Source organism: Anser brachyrhynchus (assembly GCF_964034855.1).
Source record: "Anser brachyrhynchus genome assembly, chromosome: 2".
NCBI classification, from domain to species: domain Eukaryota; kingdom Metazoa; phylum Chordata; class Aves; order Anseriformes; family Anatidae; genus Anser; species Anser brachyrhynchus.
In genome coordinates, this window is record NC_137695.1 from 125,212,682 (window position 1) to 125,231,952 (window position 19,271).

The following is a 19,271-nucleotide window of genomic DNA, read 5'->3' on the forward strand; positions in this document are numbered from 1 at the left end:
AGTTGCATGTTTTAAGCTTTGTCTGAGGTTGAAGATTCTGATAATTTATGTATTTTTTGTTTATTTTAAAGTTAGAGGTGATGTCCAATATGGAGAGAGATGTATTTTTACTTAAATATCTATCATGGTAACGTCTGAGTGCCTGCTGGCTGGATGATTGTGCAACTTTTCCACTGCCATACCTTTATTATGGAAATATGCTGCTCGGTGGGACTGTTTGTGTAAAAACTTGTGCAACTGAGGTCAAGTTTTGCCTCTGGCTTTTTTTCTGAGTGAAATTAGGACCTGAAGGGCTCATCCATGCAATGGAGGCTGCACAGGTTAGCCCACTGTGGTTGCACGTTGCTCTTGGAGCACTTCAGTTCATGTTTAATCCACCTGTCTTACTACATTTCAAGGTAGTGTTACAGATAAACTGAAATTTGTTCTATCAGCTCACCTGAACATTTTTAAGCTTGTGATTTTCATTTGTTCTTTTTAACTGCTATCCATTTAAGTCCTTAAAAGGAAAAAATTAAACTGGAAAACAAGTCTTTTTCATGATCTCACTGATCATTCCTAATAAATCTTTTTTTCAGATTTTATTAAACAGAGAAGAGCAGGACTGAATGAATTCATTCAAAACTTAGTTAGACAGCCAGAGCTATGCAACCAGTAAGTAGTTTCATTTGTGTTTTATAAGGACTATTTAAAGGACATGAGATGTCAAATACAAAATTGCAAATTAAATGCTTCTTACTACAACATTTATTTTACCTGTTCAGTGCTTTTAAGTGTAATAGATAATCTTTAATATGGTGGCTCTCTTCTTGAAGAAAAATCTCGAGGCTGAAGAATAATAAAAAATGTTTTTGTTTTCTCAAAGCCAATCTAAAAATAAAGTTTTGCAATGAACTGATTTTAGTTTAAGGGGTGCAGGTTCCAGTGTAAACTCTCTTGCTCTAGGGTGGATGCTTGTTTATACTATTTGAGAACTCTACCGCTTGCTGCTGTGTTGCTCTTCTAGGAGTGACTGCCTGCATCCTTTTGTTAGAGCAATTCGCCAGAACTTGTTTTTAAGCATGTTAACCAAGTAGCTTAATCAGCTTCCTTAGGTGGCTTGGGATAACCAAACTGACCAGCTTAGAGCACACAACTATGGCTCTGTGTAGGCTCTTCTCGCAGAAGAACTGCAGGTGTGATGGCCTCTGTCAGCGGGACAGTGATGAGATAGATGGTCGTACATCATAAACAGCTCCAGTTAAATCTGGGGGTGTGTTTGCAAACTGATCTTGAGGGTAAACCACATTTCTTTCAGTATAAATCTGAACCTAATAAATTTAAACTAAAGCCATGCAGCTTTCTACATTGCTTGATCTTGTAAAACAGCAAAGCTCTGTCTGGCATTACTGAGTTTCCTTATTGCATATGCTTTGTTTAATTAGCCTATCAGTACAACCTGTGAAACTGTCCCTTTCCCACAGGAAAAAAATACCTGAGAATATTGCTGCAGTTTGAAATATGCAGTCAGATATTTGAAATATGCAGTCAGATTTTATTTTCCAACTATTTAATGTCTACTAAGTTGATGTATGTACTTCCTTTCCTTTTTTAAAAAGAAGGAAAAAAAAAAGTCTTTGTATATGTATTCCTTGTGACAAGTGGAAAAAACTTTGAAACACAGTCTTTATGGTGAAATAGTTTTCCACTAAAGGAAATGCTGTGAATTTTGTGGTCATAGTATTGTTCTTCTCTGGGAAAAAATAGAAAGCACTGTAAAATAATGTGTTGAAAGCTAATCTGTTTTGTTCAATTAGGAAAGGATACTTTTTTTTTAATTTAGCACAACCCCTTCTCATTTGGTCTTCAGTTTCTCCAAATACCAAGTATTTCATCTCAAAACATTTTAGATTTGTTCTCTAAATGGAAAGCCATCCTTTTCTTTTTTATATGCATCACACGTTGCAGCAAATCATATTAATAGCTACATAATCTGTTGTCTTTTCCTATGTGCCAATAAATATGAGCAGTAAAGAAATACCAAAACATGACAACCTTATTGTTTTGGTACAGCCTGCTAGAAACTGCTCAAAGAATATGTGGCGATCGAGTCTTTTACAGTAAGCCCGTATACATGCTTTCTTAAACTGTTTTGCTTCAATGTGCCAGTAAATTTGATATTAAGTAAAATAACTTATAGAAAGTTAGTAATGTACAAGGAAGACTTGGGGGTGTGTGCATTTTCAGAGAAGTTTAAGAAAGCTCACCTTCCACTAAATCTTCAAGCATTAAAACTAGTATTGGGAGTTCATACTTTAAGTCTGGCTTGGGTAAACTTTCACTAAAAACTTAAGGTTTGTTTGTGATGCTTTCTTCTTTATGGACGGGAAGGCACCTGAACATCTCAATTGAAAAGCACAAATGTCAGGTTCAGTGTGTCCAAGATAGAAATGCTTACATGATTTTCTGATATGTAGCTTTATGTTTTTGTTTTTTTATCCTTCAGTGAATTTTGTTCTTGGATTAGTCATGTTTTTGAATATTGTATCAAACCCAAATATTTCTGCTCAATAATAAACCCAACAAAAACCTGAAGTGCATTAGAGTGATCAGAGACACTCTGTAAGGCCTGGTGGACAACTTTCCTGCAGTCCCTGTCAGGTGGAATACCAGGCTGGGTGAACCGTTGTCTTAGAGTGAATTTGGAATTAGGTGGACCAACTTCAAGCTGCGTTTACTCAGTTAACTGTATTTGTAGGAGAACTTGCTCTCATGGCTAGAATGCAGATACAGCATGCACACAAAAAAAAAAAGTCATAAGGGATAGAGATCTGATCTTTCCTCCCCCTAGATGAATGATAGGATCTGCGAATTTGTTCCTTGTGAACACTGTGAATCACCTGAATCAGTCAGCTGCTTTCCCCCTCGAACGTAGGTCTTCACTGAAAAGATAATGTCCAAAGAAAATGTTTGAATCCCAGTGTATAATAGTGAATGCATTAAAGATGTACCATAGTTATTTTTAAATAGACCAAAGTAGCTCCTTAATGAAAATGAGTACGTTTGCATAACACTTGAAGAACTTGAGGATAACAATACCCTGCAACCTCTATGGGGAAATGAGTTATCAGTTCTTTAAGTGAGAAGCAGGTATCTGTGTTAGTTCCCTAGAAGAGAATTAGAGTGACGAGATTTTCTGGTGTCAAAATCTGGTGGATATAAAAATGAATATGGAACCTCTGGATTTCAAGGGATTGCAATACACATTGGGAAAAGTTAAACCTTGCATTAGAGTAATCTGGTTCTTTTAAAATCTTCCTGTACTTTATAGCTTTTTGACTATCTTTTTTGCATAAGAAAGCAGTGTTTTGCATTTTTTAAAATTTTAAAAAGGTGTGCAGAGAAGGGGGAGTAGCTGGGCACCATTATTTAGATAAAGTATGTCTTTGCTATTGACAGGGTCTTAATATTTATTAATTTTACCGTTTCGTTCCAAAGATTTTAACTTTTTGAGCTTGTTCATGTTTCTGTGTGTATACAGAATTGTGTATCCGCAATTTTTGTGGGGGTTCATGTGTTTACGAACTAGAAGGAACCATATTTAGGCAGAGCTTGGGACCCCTTTATGGATTTTCAGAGATGATCCATAAACTAAATTTACCTAGTCCAGTGTATAAGTCCAGACAAAAACAACTTTCTGGTAGTAAATATACAATGTATATTGAACATACCTTTCTAAATTATTTTCTTAACTCTTTTAAATTGGACATGTGAAGTTACTTTAGGAACAGTTTCAGTGTATTTTAAAATACTTTGAATTAATACATCATGAGCTAATGATGCTGCTGCAGTCTTGGCTAAGGAATTGGTTCATTAGACTTTATTTTATTCATTACTTTTTTGCAATGCTTCCACAACTTCTAAAATTACAGATGAGAATTGTGTAACAATGATCAGGGATGCCTCTGGCTGCTACATACTGCAGAATTGTTGAATACTCTGCGACTGTACAGCGGTCTTTCACTGAACTATTTTTTTCTGCTCTGAATTCACTCATGGACAAAGTTACTATAGTAACTATTTGAGATGTATTACAACATGCTCTACTTAATCAGCCAGTTGTCCAACATAATTACTGCAGAAAGATAATTAAGGTCAGGTTTTGATACTCTGTGTCTAGTGAAAAATGTTAACTTTTTGTTCTTCATTTTATAATATACAGAGGTTCTGAGACTTCAGTTATTGTGTGATGAGTCAATATTACTACAATTTTCAAACAACAGCGATTTTTCTGTTCTGGGGAGTGAGGATACAAAACATACCCTGAAATAGATCAGAATGTGGAGTTCATGTAAGATGGGAAAACTTAAGCTGAAACGGTAGTGTGAAATTGCATGAACAATCTTGTTTCTGTACTTTAACCTGAAAGGCTAATGGTAACTGAAATAGATTTCATACAGGGTTTACGAGTACAGAATGTAAGCGATGGAGACCATGAGCCTCAAGTAATTTATGAGACGAGTTAGGTTCAGTAACACTAATATGAAATACGGTAGCTGGAGAAATGTCAAAAACAGCTAAGCTCTCGCTTCTGATCCTTGCTTTATGGAAGTGTGGAGGGTGAAATGATGGAAAAGAGCAAAGTATATCTGCTTCTGATATAAAAGCTATCCTATTTGTATATGCTAGCGATGAAAGGGCAGCTCCATTTTTTTGTTGTTTTTCATAGTGAATGACTCATGCAGAGTTTCCTATCTGAGGCTGTCCTGGGAGCTTCTCAAAAAACTTTCTCTGAAACTTGGGTAATGCTTCTTCCTGAATAAGCTAGCTGCCTTTTAGTGAATCATAAAATGGTTTGGGTTAGAAGGTACTTTAAAGATCACCTAATTCCAACCCCCCTGCCAAGGGCAGGGACATGTTCCACTTCACCAGGCTGCCCAAAGCCCCATCCAACTTGGCCTTGAACACTTCCAGAGATGGGGCATCCATAACTTCTCTGGGCAACCTGTTTTAGCTACCCTCTTTTAGCTTAAAAACGTTACTCATTGTCCTTTCACTATGCTCCCTAATAAAGAGTGCTTCTCCTGCTTGCTTGTAGGCCCCCTTTAGGTACTGGAAGGCTGCTATAGGGACTCTGCTGTCTTTATAGGAGAAGTGCTCCAGCTCTCTGATCATCGTCATGGCCCTCTGGACTCACTCTAATAGGTCTGTGTCCTTCTTGTGCTGGGGGCCCCAGGCCTGGATGTAGTGGGGTCACAAGAGCAGAGTAGAGGGGGAGAAACGCTTCCCTCAGCCTGCTGGTCATGCTTCTTTTGATGCTGCCCAGGATACGGTTGGCTTTCTGGGCTGCAGGCACACATTGCTGGCTCACATTGAGCTTCTTGTCAACCAGCACCCCTGGGTCCTCCTCAGAGCTGCTCTCAATCCATTCTCCACTCAGCCTGTATTCGTACTTGGGATTGCCCTGGCCCAGATTCAGGACCTTGCACTTGGCCTTGTCGAACTTCATGAGGTTCACACAGGCCCACCTCTCAAGCCTGCCCGGGTCCCTCTGGATGGCAGCCCTTCCCCCCAGCATGTCAACCACACCACAGCTTGGTGTCATCGGCAAACTTGCTGAGGGTGCACTCAGTCCAGCTGTCCATGTCACCAATGAAGACATTAAACAGTGCCAGTCCCAATACCAGCCCCCGAGGAACACCACTTGTTACTGATCGCCACCTGGACGTTTTGAGCCTTTGACCGCAACTCCTTGAGCGCAACAGTCCAACTGATTTCTTACCTGCTGAGTGGTCCATCTTTCACATCCACGTATCTCCAGTTCAGAGACAAGGATATGATGTGGAACAATGTCAAATGCTTTGCACAAATCCATGGAGATGATGTCAGTTGCTCTTCCCCTGTCCACCAATGCTGTAATCCTGTTGTAGAAGGCCACCAAATTTGTCAGGCATGATCTGCACTTAGTAAAGGCATGTTGGATGTCACAAGTCACTTCCTTGTTTTCCATGTGACTCAGCATATTTTCCAGAAATATCTGCTCCTTGGTCTTGCTGGGCACAGAGGTGAGAGTGACTGGCCTGTAGTTCCCTGGGTCTTTCTTTTTTCCCTTTTTAAACGTGGGGGTTATGTTTCCCCTCTTCTGGTCAGTGGGAACTTCATTAGACTGCCATGACTTCTCAAATATGATGGACAGTGGCTTAGTGACTACATCCACCAGTTCCTTCAGGACCCACGGATGCTTCTCATCAGGTCCTATGGACTTGTGCACCTTCACGTTCCTTAGTTGGTCTCAAAGGTGATTTTCTCCTACAGTGGGTGGTTCTTCACTCTCCCAGTCCCTGTCTTTGTCTTCTGGGACTTGGACTATGTGACTGGAGCTCTTGCAGGTGAAGGCTGAGGCAGAAAAGTCATTGAGTACCTCAGCCTTCTCCATATCCTAGGTAAACAGGTCTCCCATTCCCTTCCAGAAAGAGCCCACAATTTCCCTGCTCTTCCTTTTATCAATGGCATACCTACAGAAGTCTTTCTTGTTGCCTTTGTCCCTGGCCAGATTTAATTCCAGTAGAGCTTTAGTGTTCCTAACCTGATCCTTGGCTGTTCGGATGATTTGTTCGTGATTTTGGTATTGGAGTTATCATGATAGTGAACTGAAGGAACTTGAAAGATTCATGTAATCTCTTCAAGTGGTATGCGAGCCAGAAGCAACACCCAATTAGGAATTAATTTTGCCCCACTTTTGCATCTCGTTATGTACTACGGGAAGCTTTCAGTCTCTCTTGCCAGTTTTGGAAGGATAGCATTTTGGTCCTGCAATTAAATTGAAAGATTTATTGCACTGTTGTTAGTGCCCAGCTAGCTTACACTGAGACTACAAAACCGCCATCTTCCACTTAAAAGCAGATAGGGACAGGAACATTACTACTACCATGTACCTCTTGGGACATGCATCTCTCTTTGGGGTACAGACTGGATATTTCATTCTGTTGTGTTACTTTGTTAATTTTAGAAAACTAAAATTGATCTTTTAACTGTTCATTTTTTTGGAAAGAACATAAGTTTTTTTTGTGGTTGCTGGCTAGTTAGAACTTATGCTTTACATACGGCTTTTTCTTCTAATATTTTTAATGTAGTTCTACAGAGCATTGACTCGTGCAGTCTTCACATATGTGTACTTTCACATGTCAAATTTTTGTGAGTAGAAAAACTTACTCTATGTAGCATACTCAGCAGTTGAATTATGTTGCTATAAAAACATTTATTGTATACAGTCCTTAATTACCAGAAGTGTAAAACTTTGTGATGAGTAACTTCTTGGTCCACTGCTGTTGAAGCCATTACCTTTTTTCTACGATTCTGACTGAAATCTTGCAGGTTATTGGTGTCCTAATGCATCTAATTGTGCTTCTAGCCCAGATGTCAGAGCATTTCTTCAGATGGATAACCCCAAACACCAGTCGGATCCATCAGAAGATGAAGATGAAAGGAGTAATCAGAAGGTAATAAAACAGACATAGAACAGTCTTCTAAACTTTAGCTACTCGACAGCAATCTTAAGTATATTGCTTACTGAAAATTACCAATTGGTTTTGCAGTAAATCTCCTCTCCGCTCTTTTAAATGAAACTGTTCTGCTGTGGGCTGTAAGATATTTTCCTGTCAGATATGAACTGCAGCGAAGATTTAGAATGATTGCTAGCTTTGTCTTGCTTCTTTCCCACTTGCTATGGGTGAAAGACTCCGATTTAGTCACAGTTTAGTTGTCACAGTTCTTTTCAGTCTCTTCAAAGATTCTTGCTAAGGACATCTGGCAAGGAGCAGCGGAGACTGAATTTTTAATTGTGTGGGGTTTTTTGTTTGTTTTATATTTCTTTTTGGTTTTTAAAGAGAGGGAGAAATAAAATTCTCATGGAGGAAAAAAAAATTCAGTCTTTCTAGAAGTCACTCAGGAGCAAAGATGGATTTAATTTCAGTTCACACCGAACACTGTGAGGTCTCGAGCCTCTTTTGTCAGAAGAGCCACTACAGAAGTACAATTTAGATGGATTCTCTGAAAGTTGATTTACAATCTCCAGAAACAGCGCTGGCTGAAGAAAGAGTCTTTCTAGGAAGGCAGAAGTGCCGTGATTGACCTTGTTTTCTCTGGTTTACTTTGTGGCATGTAGATGTGACCTTAGTACTTCTCTTTTTATTCAGTCCCTCTTAAAGAATGCAACAGTTGCCTTTCTGAATCGCACACAATGCAGTGTGTTTTCTGAAAGTCTCACTTCAAAGATGCCAGTCTTTGCTTTTTTTTCCTAAAGTACTTGACAGCACAGCGAGCATACAGCAGAATGTTGCAGAATATTATAATTTAAAAGACAAGTTTTCTTCTCCTCTTTTGAAAGATACTTTAAGTAATGTGGAAAGCTTCCACAGAAAATACATGATGTATCATATCACAACAAATTCCAAAATAGGAGGAGAGCTAATGTGTAGTGGCCTGGGCCATACTCTGATAGAAAGTTAATGCTCTCACAGCTCCTGTAAGTGATGTAGCTGTACAACAAGGAACGATAACAAGCTTCCCTTCCAGTCTTAAAATGTACATAGTAGCTCTTTAAAAATAGTTTAGTGCCATGGTGTGGTTGGTTCTTACTAGTGTAGTAGTCGTGTCTAGTGCTGCTGGTCAGGGCGTTCTCTGCTTCTGTGGGAGTGCTGATTTTGTGATGCCTGTTTGCCTATCTCCAGATAACTTGTCTTTGAAATTTATCTTTCTCTGATAAAATCCAAAATAACACTGAGGGTACTGCTACTGCTTCGTTATTTAAAAACAAAATGGAGAAAGTTACTTAAACGAAGGTGGTTTCCTCTTGTCTGTAATTTACAAATTCCATCTGGGTGTGTACTGGTAAGACTCATACCATTCCTGGAATTAGTTAGTTAACCTTTAATGTCAGGATGGGAAAGGTTGGGAATGTTTTTTCTTGGTGGGGGGAATGTGCACATTTTTTTTAAAGCACTACGTCTTTAGTTAGACTCTTGCATAAACAGTGGGGTTTAAAAATAATTTTATTGGTAAGGTCTTGGAGAATTTAGAACAAAAGGTAGAAAATGTATTCCTAGAGCGAATACAGAAGGGATTAGGTTCTCCAGGAGGAACACGTCGTTTGTTGACACAGTCTTAAATTTTCATTCCTAATCTTGTCCTTTCTATCTGCACATGACTACTTTATTATCTTTATCCTGCAATATGATGTGTGTAGAAATACTTTGTGACAACGTGGTGATGGCCAGATATTTCAACTCATAGTGTTCCCAATTTAGATGTTAGATATCTGTAAAAACCTATTCCAAAAAGTGGGTATAGATGGAGCAAATCAGTAAAGTATTTTGAAATTACTACTGGTTGAAGTATAAGAGAAAAATTTAAAAATAAACAAACCTCTTTGTTTCTCCCAACAGTTAAATTCTACCTCACAGAATATCAACTTGGGACCATCTGGAAATCCTCAGTAGGTTTCAATTAACTACAAACTGAAAAATTAGACTGAATATAACTGTTAATAGTATGAAGAGTTCTTTGGACATACGGCTTTATTTTTTATTTTCACTGCTTGGAAGGAAGCAAGACATTTAATCCTGTGCTAAATAAACAAACCCTTTATTTTTTTTTCCTTTTTACCTTCAGGTTTTGTTAGTCTGCTGTTATCCGTAGGTTCGTGCCCGGTGTGCCCTGGGACTACACTGCTGTCCTTTTACTTAAGGATGATATAGCAAAAAAAAACAACACCAAAACTCTCTTCCTTTGGGAGTGGTCCCACAACTGTTAAGAATGTGACCAGTTTCTGAAAACAAGTTCCTTTTAGTACATGACAAAGGAGCAACTTACCTTGTTGATAATACAAACCTAGTCACTGCAGTCACAAATTGCTTCTCTGGTGTCTTCTGCAGAGTTTCTGTTCTCAGGTCTCTGTGAATTTGTGCTTTTGTCATCGAAGCACAAAGCTTTTTGTCTTTTTTTCATTTTTTTTTCTCCTCAGATTTGTCCTGGGCTAACAGGGGAAATGCTTAACAGACTGCAGTGAGAAATGAAATTTTAAGAGTACTTCCCTTGAGGAACAATAAATGAAGAGGTGTATTGGGACATCACTGTTGTTTCAGAAGCTGAAGAGATGGATAATTACTTTGCTGACAAAAATACTTCTGAATTGTACTTAAGAAAAAATGAGGGGATTATTGGAAATAACTGAAAGCAGTGGTGATGTGGGAAGTGGAAAAACAGACTGAATTTATACAAATACATGCTCAGAAGAGGAAGGTGTAACAGCCTCCCTCCTCTTGCTTTAATTTAAAATGTGGGAGCAATGGATGGAGGGAAGGATGAGCTGAGGAAAGATAGAATAGATGTCAAACACGGTCCTTCCTTCCCTCATGTAAGCTTTAGAATCCATTTGGCTCTTGGGAAATAGGAGGTAAGCTCCAGGAAAAGTCATGGGGAAATGAAGACTTAAAAATTACAAGACACTAGAGGCTATGGAGGACAAAAGAATAGTCTTACTCCTCCTCTATATCTTAACCTTCAAAATTAAAAAATAAAACTCAAATGATGCAACCCTACCACTTTTTCTGGAGGAAGATAGAATTGCAAAACAAAGGGCAGCTTTGTGGAAGTCCAGGTATTGGCTGGAATGAAAAATAAAGAAGGCTGCTGACAGACTGCTCTTTTTGTGTTACAATTCAAGTGTTAGACTAGACATCTGTACAGATATGAAGCTTGTAATTGATACCCAAATAACCTGTATCCTTTCTAAATATCTTTCAGCGCTAAACCAACAGACTTTGATTTCCTGAAAGTTATTGGGAAAGGAAGCTTTGGCAAGGTGAGCTTTCTAATTCCTGTGTCTTACCTGGTGCAAGGGTTCCAGCTGGCGTCTTGTGCATAGCGACTGTTGGCTGGAGACCTTGCCGGAGGCTTTGGAAGCTGTATCATCCTAGGATGGTATATAAATTCTTGTATTGGATTCCTGTTGCTGCCACTTCATAGTAGTGCTGTTATTTATTCCTGTTGTGGTGGTAGTCTGCCTTGGTCACTTGTTGGGAGTAACAAATTAGTGTTTTCCTCTCTTGTTAAGAGCAGTAGGGATCCTCTCTTTTCCCCGGGGAGGAAGGGAGGTACCCCTGTGCTTGTGCAGCAGCTGGAGTACAAATCCTGTGCTTCCCTTTGTTGGTATGGGCTGCTTTGTCGAGCACCTAATGCTATGGAGCAGCACTTTGAAAAGTGACTTTAATATGGATATTCTCTGAAGAGATGCATCAGAGAAACCCTCTTGAAATCTTTAACAAGTTATTTTTCAAAGTGTTGTTTTTCCACAGAATTAACTTTAAAACTTACAAAAACAGCTGAAATTCATCTCTAGAGAGCCAGCAGCTCCTGGAAAATAAATGCTGTAATTCAGTCTTTCATGATATCACTATATAGACAGATTATGCTAAACTGTATCACTGTATTGGTGCTAGCTACTCTAAACTCTGTTCACTCTGTGGTGATTGACTACATGAAAAGCAAAGATGCTATTGAGAACACGTAGCTTTAATGCTTTTCAGTTATGCTGAAATTAAGAAATTATTAATAGAATGTGAAATACAGCAACCACGTTTCTTCATTTGTTTTGAACTTCACAGGTTCTTCTTGCCAAAAGAAAACTGGATGGGAAATATTACGCTGTCAAAGTGCTGCAGAAAAAGATTGTTCTTAACAGGAAAGAGGTGAAGAAAAATATGCTATCTCCCTCACCCCTTTCTCTTTCCCTTAATTACAAAATTGTTCCTGTTTACTTACTGATCCTTTACTTCTCTACAGCAAAAACATATTATGGCTGAACGTAACGTGCTTCTGAAAAATGTGAAACATCCATTTTTAGTGGGATTACATTACTCATTCCAAACAACAGAAAAGCTTTACTTTGTTCTGGATTTCATTAATGGAGGAGAGGTATGTGGTGATTCTACTTGGATTTGAGTCTCTTTATTCCTCTCACCTAGAATTAGCACAATAAAATGATCCTTTACAGTGGGCTGTGATCAGTATTATCCCAAGTTTTGAACCTCTTATTACTTTATCTAAAGCAATGCTGTTCCTGCAGACTTCTGTAGCTATACAGACCCTGTTCTTATCAACAGCTTCGATCCAGAATTAATTCATGGTTGTCAGATAAAAATACTGTCTCTTTTACAGTTACCTAAATTTATCTCTGTTATGAATTAATCATATGTTGACGTTTTTCAGCATGTAAAACTGTCTTTTTCTCTTTCATCTGAATTAGCTGAGATGCTGGTATTTCAAAAGTGGAAGGAAAGAAACAGGCAGTTGAATTTGGTACTATGTTTATAGGAATCTTGGGATTATTCTGTGGCTTTGCATTGACTAATTATTTGTTGCCAAATAGCCTTATTCTCAGGATTCTTTTCCTTGAAGTGATGGTATTGAGTATGAGGAGTCATTAAGTAACTTGGAGGAAAATGTGTGCAAGAAATGGAAGAAATCTGTAAATATTTAACTGAGATGTTTTGGACCACTTTGTCTTTAGCCAGAGCCATGTTGCTTTTCAAAGTACTCAGTACTTCCAGGAGTGCTCAAGAAGCTACTGGTTGAATAGCTAATAAACATGAGAAGGGTATGAAATGTTGCTTCTATTTCTTCGTACGGTTTAATGGGAAATTGGGGTATTGCAGACTGAATTGTGACTGAAGATCACAAAGTGTAGTGAAAAATGATTGTGTGAAAGTAGTTATCCAATGTATATGCTGTAAAGGGGAGCTGTCTTGTCAGTTGCTGTTTTCAATTTGGTAACTTATAGCTGTAAAACACATACGTTTTCCAAAGGCCTTACAAAGTCGTAAAGCAGAACAGAGGAGGAGGAGACAGGATGCTGTTGTAGAAGATAAAACTCTGGTAGCCGACAGAGAACATGAGAAGGAGGGGTAGAATTCAAACAGTTTGATTCAGCATACCTCAGGGTTACCTGTTATGTCCCTGCAGCTGTCTATACACAGACAAGAATAAAGTATGTAGAATAAATCATTATGAAGTACGAATTGTGCTATATGTTAGTAGATACTCATAAGGCCCACTGCCACTATTCATGATGCCCCCAGACCTGGGTTTCCGACTCCTTTGAGTGTTGGAGTCTGGACTTTGATGGACCTTCCTCTAGTCTAATGTACTGTCATCTAATTTAGACAGCATTAACAAACTCCTGGTTTGCTCTACTCTGAATTTTTGGCTACAGCTTAGTTTGGCATTCTTCCAGGCAAACTAAAGTACAGTTCAAAACAGCCTTCAAAGTTCAATGAAGCACTTGGAAATTTTTGGTGGCTTTGTTTTTCTCCTAAACTTTGCAGGTAGAAAACAGAAAAATTCTATTCTCTTAAAAAAAAAAAAAAAAATGTGTAGCACAATTTCATATGTATATGATTTAATCTTTGGCTAGACTTCTGCATCTGCTCAAACTATTTAAAGCCAAAGTTCTGTAGCTGAGAACATTTGTGAATCGGCCTGGAATATACATCTCCCAAAGTGTTCTCAGAATACAATTACATAAACACTTTTATACAAAACTTTGAATGCAAGGATACTTGGAAATGGAAGATGACTTGGTTGACACCTGGCTATATCCTGTCAGGAGGTTTGTCTTGCATGGTTGAATCTTGCCAGCCTCTATTCACAGCTTAGTGGTTTTTCACTATTTTTTTTGACTAGTCTTGGTTTTAAGGGGATATCCTTGTAGCTGAGTTATCTGTGTGTTTCAGAAATGTAAAAGACTGGAAAAGAAGTGAGTAAAGGAATGTTGTAATGCAGCAAAACCAATTTTATTTCATTTTCCATTCTTAAAAGTGTAGACAGATAAGTAAAATGACTTTTTACTGTTAAAATTGTACCTTGCTAACCTGATTTTGTGTGTTTTGTTGTTATTTACTGTTTTCCATATTTACAGCTGTTCTTTCACTTACAAAGAGAACGTTCCTTTCCTGAGCACAGAGCCAGATTTTATGCTGCTGAAATCGCCAGTGCACTGGGCTACTTACACTCCATAAATATAGTGTACAGGTAAGTTTCTGAACTGTGTTCTTGTACTGCAGAAGTTCAAATGGGACAAATTACTGAGTAAAAAAGTGCTGCATGAAATCATCTCGGGAGAAATTTGAACATAATGTTTTCAAAAAACTTAAAGCTTCTTTCAACTGAAGAATAAAAGCCAATGCCTTTGAAGCTTTTGTGTTAGTGACTTCTGCTTTGAATTAATACAATGATTTTTTTTAATAGGGATTTAAAGCCAGAAAACATTCTCCTAGATTCACTAGTAAGTACGCAACATGATTTTTGATTTTCTATCTTTCTCACAAAATTGACATTTATTCACATGCATGTTGAGCATGTTCTGTTTTTTTTTAATATCCCTCTTTTCTTAAACAGGGTCACGTTGTGTTGACAGACTTTGGACTTTGTAAAGAAGGGATTGCAAGTTCTGAAACTACTGCAACTTTCTGTGGGACACCAGAAGTATGTTGATGACTTCCGTATCTTTTGACTAATAACTAATGTTTGTTGACAATTATTTGCGTAAACAGAAGATACAAATACTCAGTTTTGTATTGTTGGAGACTTGCATTCTTTTTACAAGCTCTTCCATGGAACCAAACCAAGGGAGACTTTACTGCAGATCTGTTCTTTGTCCTGTTTGCTAATATAGAGTATCTCCTACTTACTGCCCACATCCTCATAAATCATCTCTTCTGTCCTCCCTCTTTCCAACCCTTTTCACATACTCTATTTCTTCCCATGTCTCCTAACCACTGGCTAGACACAGGACAGTTGGTTTTTGTAACAGCTGCGACAGATTTGCCAGTATGAATTTATTTACCGTATCCTGCCACTAACTTTTAGTAGGGTTAGAGGCACTTAGTATCTTGTGAGACTTGAGCAACTTTTGTATATGACTGAAACTTTGAACTTGACAGCTTATTTAACTTTGTCTCTTTTTACTAAGAAAAAAAGACTGGAAAACTCAGAATCTGGAAGTGTTAAACATGTAGTAGGGATTGACTGAGATGCCAAGATTAGTGGCTTTTTTTTTTTTACTTTGAATATAAATTATGGAAAAGGCCTTTGGCAGAGAAGGATGGGTAAGGAGTGGTGTGTAGCTGAAACATTTGAACTTAAAAAGGAAAAAAAAAAAGCAACATTCGACAACTTATCCTTGTTATCATCAAAGTACGAATCCATAAGGCCAAGTGGTAAATGTGAGCTGAAACAGTATTTGTTGAATGCTTCACAAAGTTCCTCGGACAATATATAGAACACTGACCTCAAATTTGTTTGAGGAAAATCTATGGAACTTCTGTCTAGTGTTCAGAAAGCTAGTTTTAATGCTTACCTTGGACTTCCATGAGTTGCAGCATAAGAGGATGCTAATGCAGTTGCTTAATATTTGTTCTTCATAATGTAAAGACTAAATGTAACAGTTGTGTATTATTCTTTCTAATCCAAGATACAGATTCAAATATTTCATAATCCTGCTAAAAGCACAATGGTATTCTCTGTTTCTACACACTGAGTTGTTTGACTTCCAGCACCTATAAAGTTCAAATGAGATTATGAAAGGTTAGAACAAGTTCAAAATACTCAAGTGCTTTTCATGCTTTTGCAGGGTCATCTGTAGACAAATGAGGTACAGGGCGCTCACGCATGCAGAAAGTTTGAGAAATGCTGATACAAATAAGCTATGACTTTCAGCTCCTGTCATTACAGTGATATCTGCCCCTTGTCCATTTACAAAGAGAGGCTACTATACATTTTACACATTAACTTTCAGAATTTGGATACTGGAATGATAAAAGTGAGCAACCTCTTGCCTTGAGGGAAAGGGTTAGAAACTGCATGTGTCTTGTTGTTGTAAACTGAGATGATGATGGTGAACCAGCTGTACTAATTTTATATTACATACCCACGAAGAATAGTCTTGTACTGTGAAGTGCTGTGCTTGTACTGTAGCATTAGTAAGTTCTGAGATGCTGAGTAGATTTCTTGCAAGGCAGATGGAAACCAGTTATCATTGTCGTTGTTTGATACCAGATGTTTATAATAAATCAAGTGACAGCTCTTTTACAAGAACTTCTAATTTAGATAATTTAGCAATTCACAACTTATGCCCTCACTAAAGTTTACGGTGAAATTTAAAGTAAGGCATACTGTTTCTTGGTGATAAGCTTGAAGCAGAATGAACTGCTTCTCCTTTCATGTTTATGTGGTGGATGGGGAGCACCCAGGCTTGGAATGGCAGAAATCGGCTTGGCTGGTGGCCAGCTTGCTGAGAGAGGTATACTGGGAGGACGTTGCCTCTAGTACATCACAGCAGCCTACTTGAAATGTTTAACAAGTTTCGTAATAGAGGTAGGAACATAATTTGGCAAAACAATAGTGTTTGGAAAGCATTGTTTCAATTGGGAAAACAGCTGTCCTACTTGCTAAATGACCAGACGGTGATGAAGTATTTGCCTTGAAGAACAAGATAAATAAGTCAGTCTTAAAATTGCTATAAGCAACGTTTCCTGAAGATGTTTACTGTTATGTGACTAAAACTTATTTTTTTTATAGCTATCCTAATGCTCTATTTTTTCTTTTAATTTTAGTATCTTGCACCAGAAGTTATTAAAAAGCAGCCCTATGACAACACAGTAGACTGGTGGTGCCTTGGTGCAGTTCTTTATGAAATGCTTTATGGGCTGGTATGTACTTAATACGTGCGGGGCAGGGATTGCTTCCCTTTTTCTCCCTCTTTATCTTACCTGAAGTACACCAGAATGTTAAAGATGCTGCCTTTTGTAGAGTATTGAAGTACTCCACTTCAATGGATGAACAGTTTGTCTTAACATAGCATCTGTTTTTCTCTCTTGGATTTTGTATTGCCTCTGGATGTTTAAACTTTTGCTTTCCAGTGGACTGCTGAACGTCAGCTCTGAAGACAGGTAGCCACGACTGAGGGAACGTCAGAGTAAACTGTATCAGTAGTGATAATACCCAATAAATTAAAATATGTATTTTAACTTAAGTCTTCCAGGGTTTCTTCTAGCTCTTCTGCTTTCAGATGCAATATTAAAAGAAGAAAATCTTACTGTGCTTCTTCTAGTCACATGTGGTCACTCTAATAACAATGTGTTCTGTTAGTTTTCTTTAGTTTTATATGCATCTGGACCTTAAGTAGGGAAACAGATCTGTTTTTCCACTTGTTCTTTTCAGGCAGGCTCAGTGGGAGCTTTGAATCTGGAGGGCATCTGTAGCTACTTGTGAGGGTGAGGACATATTACAAAAAGAGGAGGTGGCAGGAGGAAGCTATCAAGTGTAGAGACTTGGCAGTGGGGATGACTGAACTAAAGTTAGCAATGTGTAAGAAGTGGATTTCTTCCTTCATTGCTAGCAGTTCCTATTTCTTACAGAAGTGTTTATTGATGCATACACATAAAATAAAATGCTGAATGTGGCTTCGAAATCATATATAACATTTGGTTTTTTAGCCTCCTTTTTACTGCCGTGATGTTGCTGAGATGTATGAGAATATTCTTCATAAGCCCCTGGTTCTGCGTCCAGGAATCAGTCTCACAGCCTGGTCTATTCTGGAAGAACTTTTGGAGAAAGATCGGCAAAGCAGACTCGGAGCAAGGGAAGACTTTGTATGTAATGTCCCAATTTATGAAATTTATCAAGCCCGTCTTCATTTAAAGGGACATGACCAAATTTATGTGCACCACACAGGTTTAATAGTGGGAGAGCAGAAAATGCTCTGTTACGTGTCTGTCTCTGTGTTCTTCCTTTTTATTTCTTCTTCTAAGACACCGGTTGTGGTCATTTAATGTTAGGTCATGTGTTGACCTTGTAATAGAGCACGTAGATTATGACAGTATTTTTTCCACGGTGGCAATATGATGAAAGGATGGTAGTGTTTAGCACAGCTGTTTACTGCCTCATAACTATTAAGCATATTGTAGAGTCTTTTAAGCTGCTGCTTCTCAGACAGTGATCTTTATAAAAACTAACATCTTGAAAGGAGGAGCAGAAATAGTATCAGGAAACATTCCTGCTCTGTGGTTGATTTTAAGGCTTAAATGCAGAAACCAGTTCTTAGAGGCAGGCTAACGAATTTGAATTGCTCTTTTTGCCAACTACAGCTTTTATTGCAAAACAAACCGAATGAAGGACTTGACTTCCTTAGGTTTTGTTTGTGCATGCAATCTGAAGTAGTATTTACTGTGATGCCCAGGATGGATTTCTGAAACGCCTGTTATCTCTCTTCCCTGCTGCAGCTTGAAATTCAAAAGCACCCATTCTTTGAATCTCTCAGCTGGACTGACCTCCTTCAGAAGAAGATTCCGCCACCATTTAATCCTAACGTGGTAGGTGCTGTTTCAGTTCATAGCTGCCAAAATCCTGCCTTTAAAGGCTCTTCTGTATGGAAGGAAATATTTGTGCATCAGAATGGATGGGAACCCCTCAGTGCTGGCTGCACTTTGGAGCAGTGACACTTCCGAGCAGTGGTGCTGTCTTCATAATTTAAAACTCACTTGGACGTATCGCTGTTCCCTCTGCTCGTTCCTATCAAAGGACTGACAATTTCTGTGGAGTCTGTAGACAAAGAAGAATAATTTACAGCCTCTTTATGTGAAGACTCCAAATTACTGACTTCATGATTTTTTTTTGTAATCATTAAGCCTTAGTTTCAACCCTAGTTTTGTTATGTTCCTGTCAGTTTACATCTGTTTGGTGGAGAAACCTTTGCTGTCTTCTCTCTCCACTCTGTAACTCCTACTGTGCTTTAGTTCTTGGGTGTGCTACTGGGAACGTGGTCTATCATAGCAACTACTGTTGCTGGAATTTAATGCTTTAGTATTATTAATGAAAAAGGGAGAAAGAGAATTTGGTTTGTGGTTGTTTTTTATTATTTTTTATTTTTTTTAAGTTTTTGCAGCTCCCTAAAAGTCACTTAAGAAAGATATTCCTTAGTATTTCTTAGGTTGATCACATCATAAATGTGTATCACTTCTGGCCTGAATGCCAGCCTAAAAGAAACAAGCAAGCTTTTAATAACTGTTTTAATAACTTTCAGGGATGCTGTAGTGTGCTGCTTTAAGCTTTCTGTATTTACATAGGAAAGAATTACACAAAGTAGATGGTCTCAGGAGTTAAATTTGAAATCTACAGGAGAAGCGTAGTTTTTTAAAACACAGTATTAATATGACAAACAATTGATCTTCCTGTTT

The 19,271-nt window shown here is 38.1% G+C and overlaps 1 protein-coding gene across 3 annotated transcripts in view; it reads left to right on the forward strand.

Annotated features, from left to right (window-relative positions):
• The window catches only part of SGK3 (serum/glucocorticoid regulated kinase family member 3), a 58,161-nt gene that overhangs the window by 37,942 nt on the left and 948 nt on the right, over window positions 1–19,271 (forward strand). For all 3 annotated transcript variants that reach the window (XM_080582432.1, XM_080582433.1, XM_080582431.1), the window contains exons 5-16: window positions 579–654; window positions 7,391–7,478; window positions 9,423–9,472; window positions 10,783–10,840; window positions 11,643–11,726; window positions 11,821–11,952; window positions 13,955–14,067; window positions 14,284–14,320; window positions 14,434–14,520; window positions 16,650–16,745; window positions 17,532–17,687; window positions 18,318–18,407. In XM_080582432.1, the coding sequence (XP_080438558.1) occupies window positions 579–654; window positions 7,391–7,478; window positions 9,423–9,472; window positions 10,783–10,840; window positions 11,643–11,726; window positions 11,821–11,952; window positions 13,955–14,067; window positions 14,284–14,320; window positions 14,434–14,520; window positions 16,650–16,745; window positions 17,532–17,687; window positions 18,318–18,407 (1,067 nt within the window). The remainder of the gene's footprint in view (window positions 1–578; window positions 655–7,390; window positions 7,479–9,422; window positions 9,473–10,782; window positions 10,841–11,642; window positions 11,727–11,820; window positions 11,953–13,954; window positions 14,068–14,283; window positions 14,321–14,433; window positions 14,521–16,649; window positions 16,746–17,531; window positions 17,688–18,317; window positions 18,408–19,271) is intronic.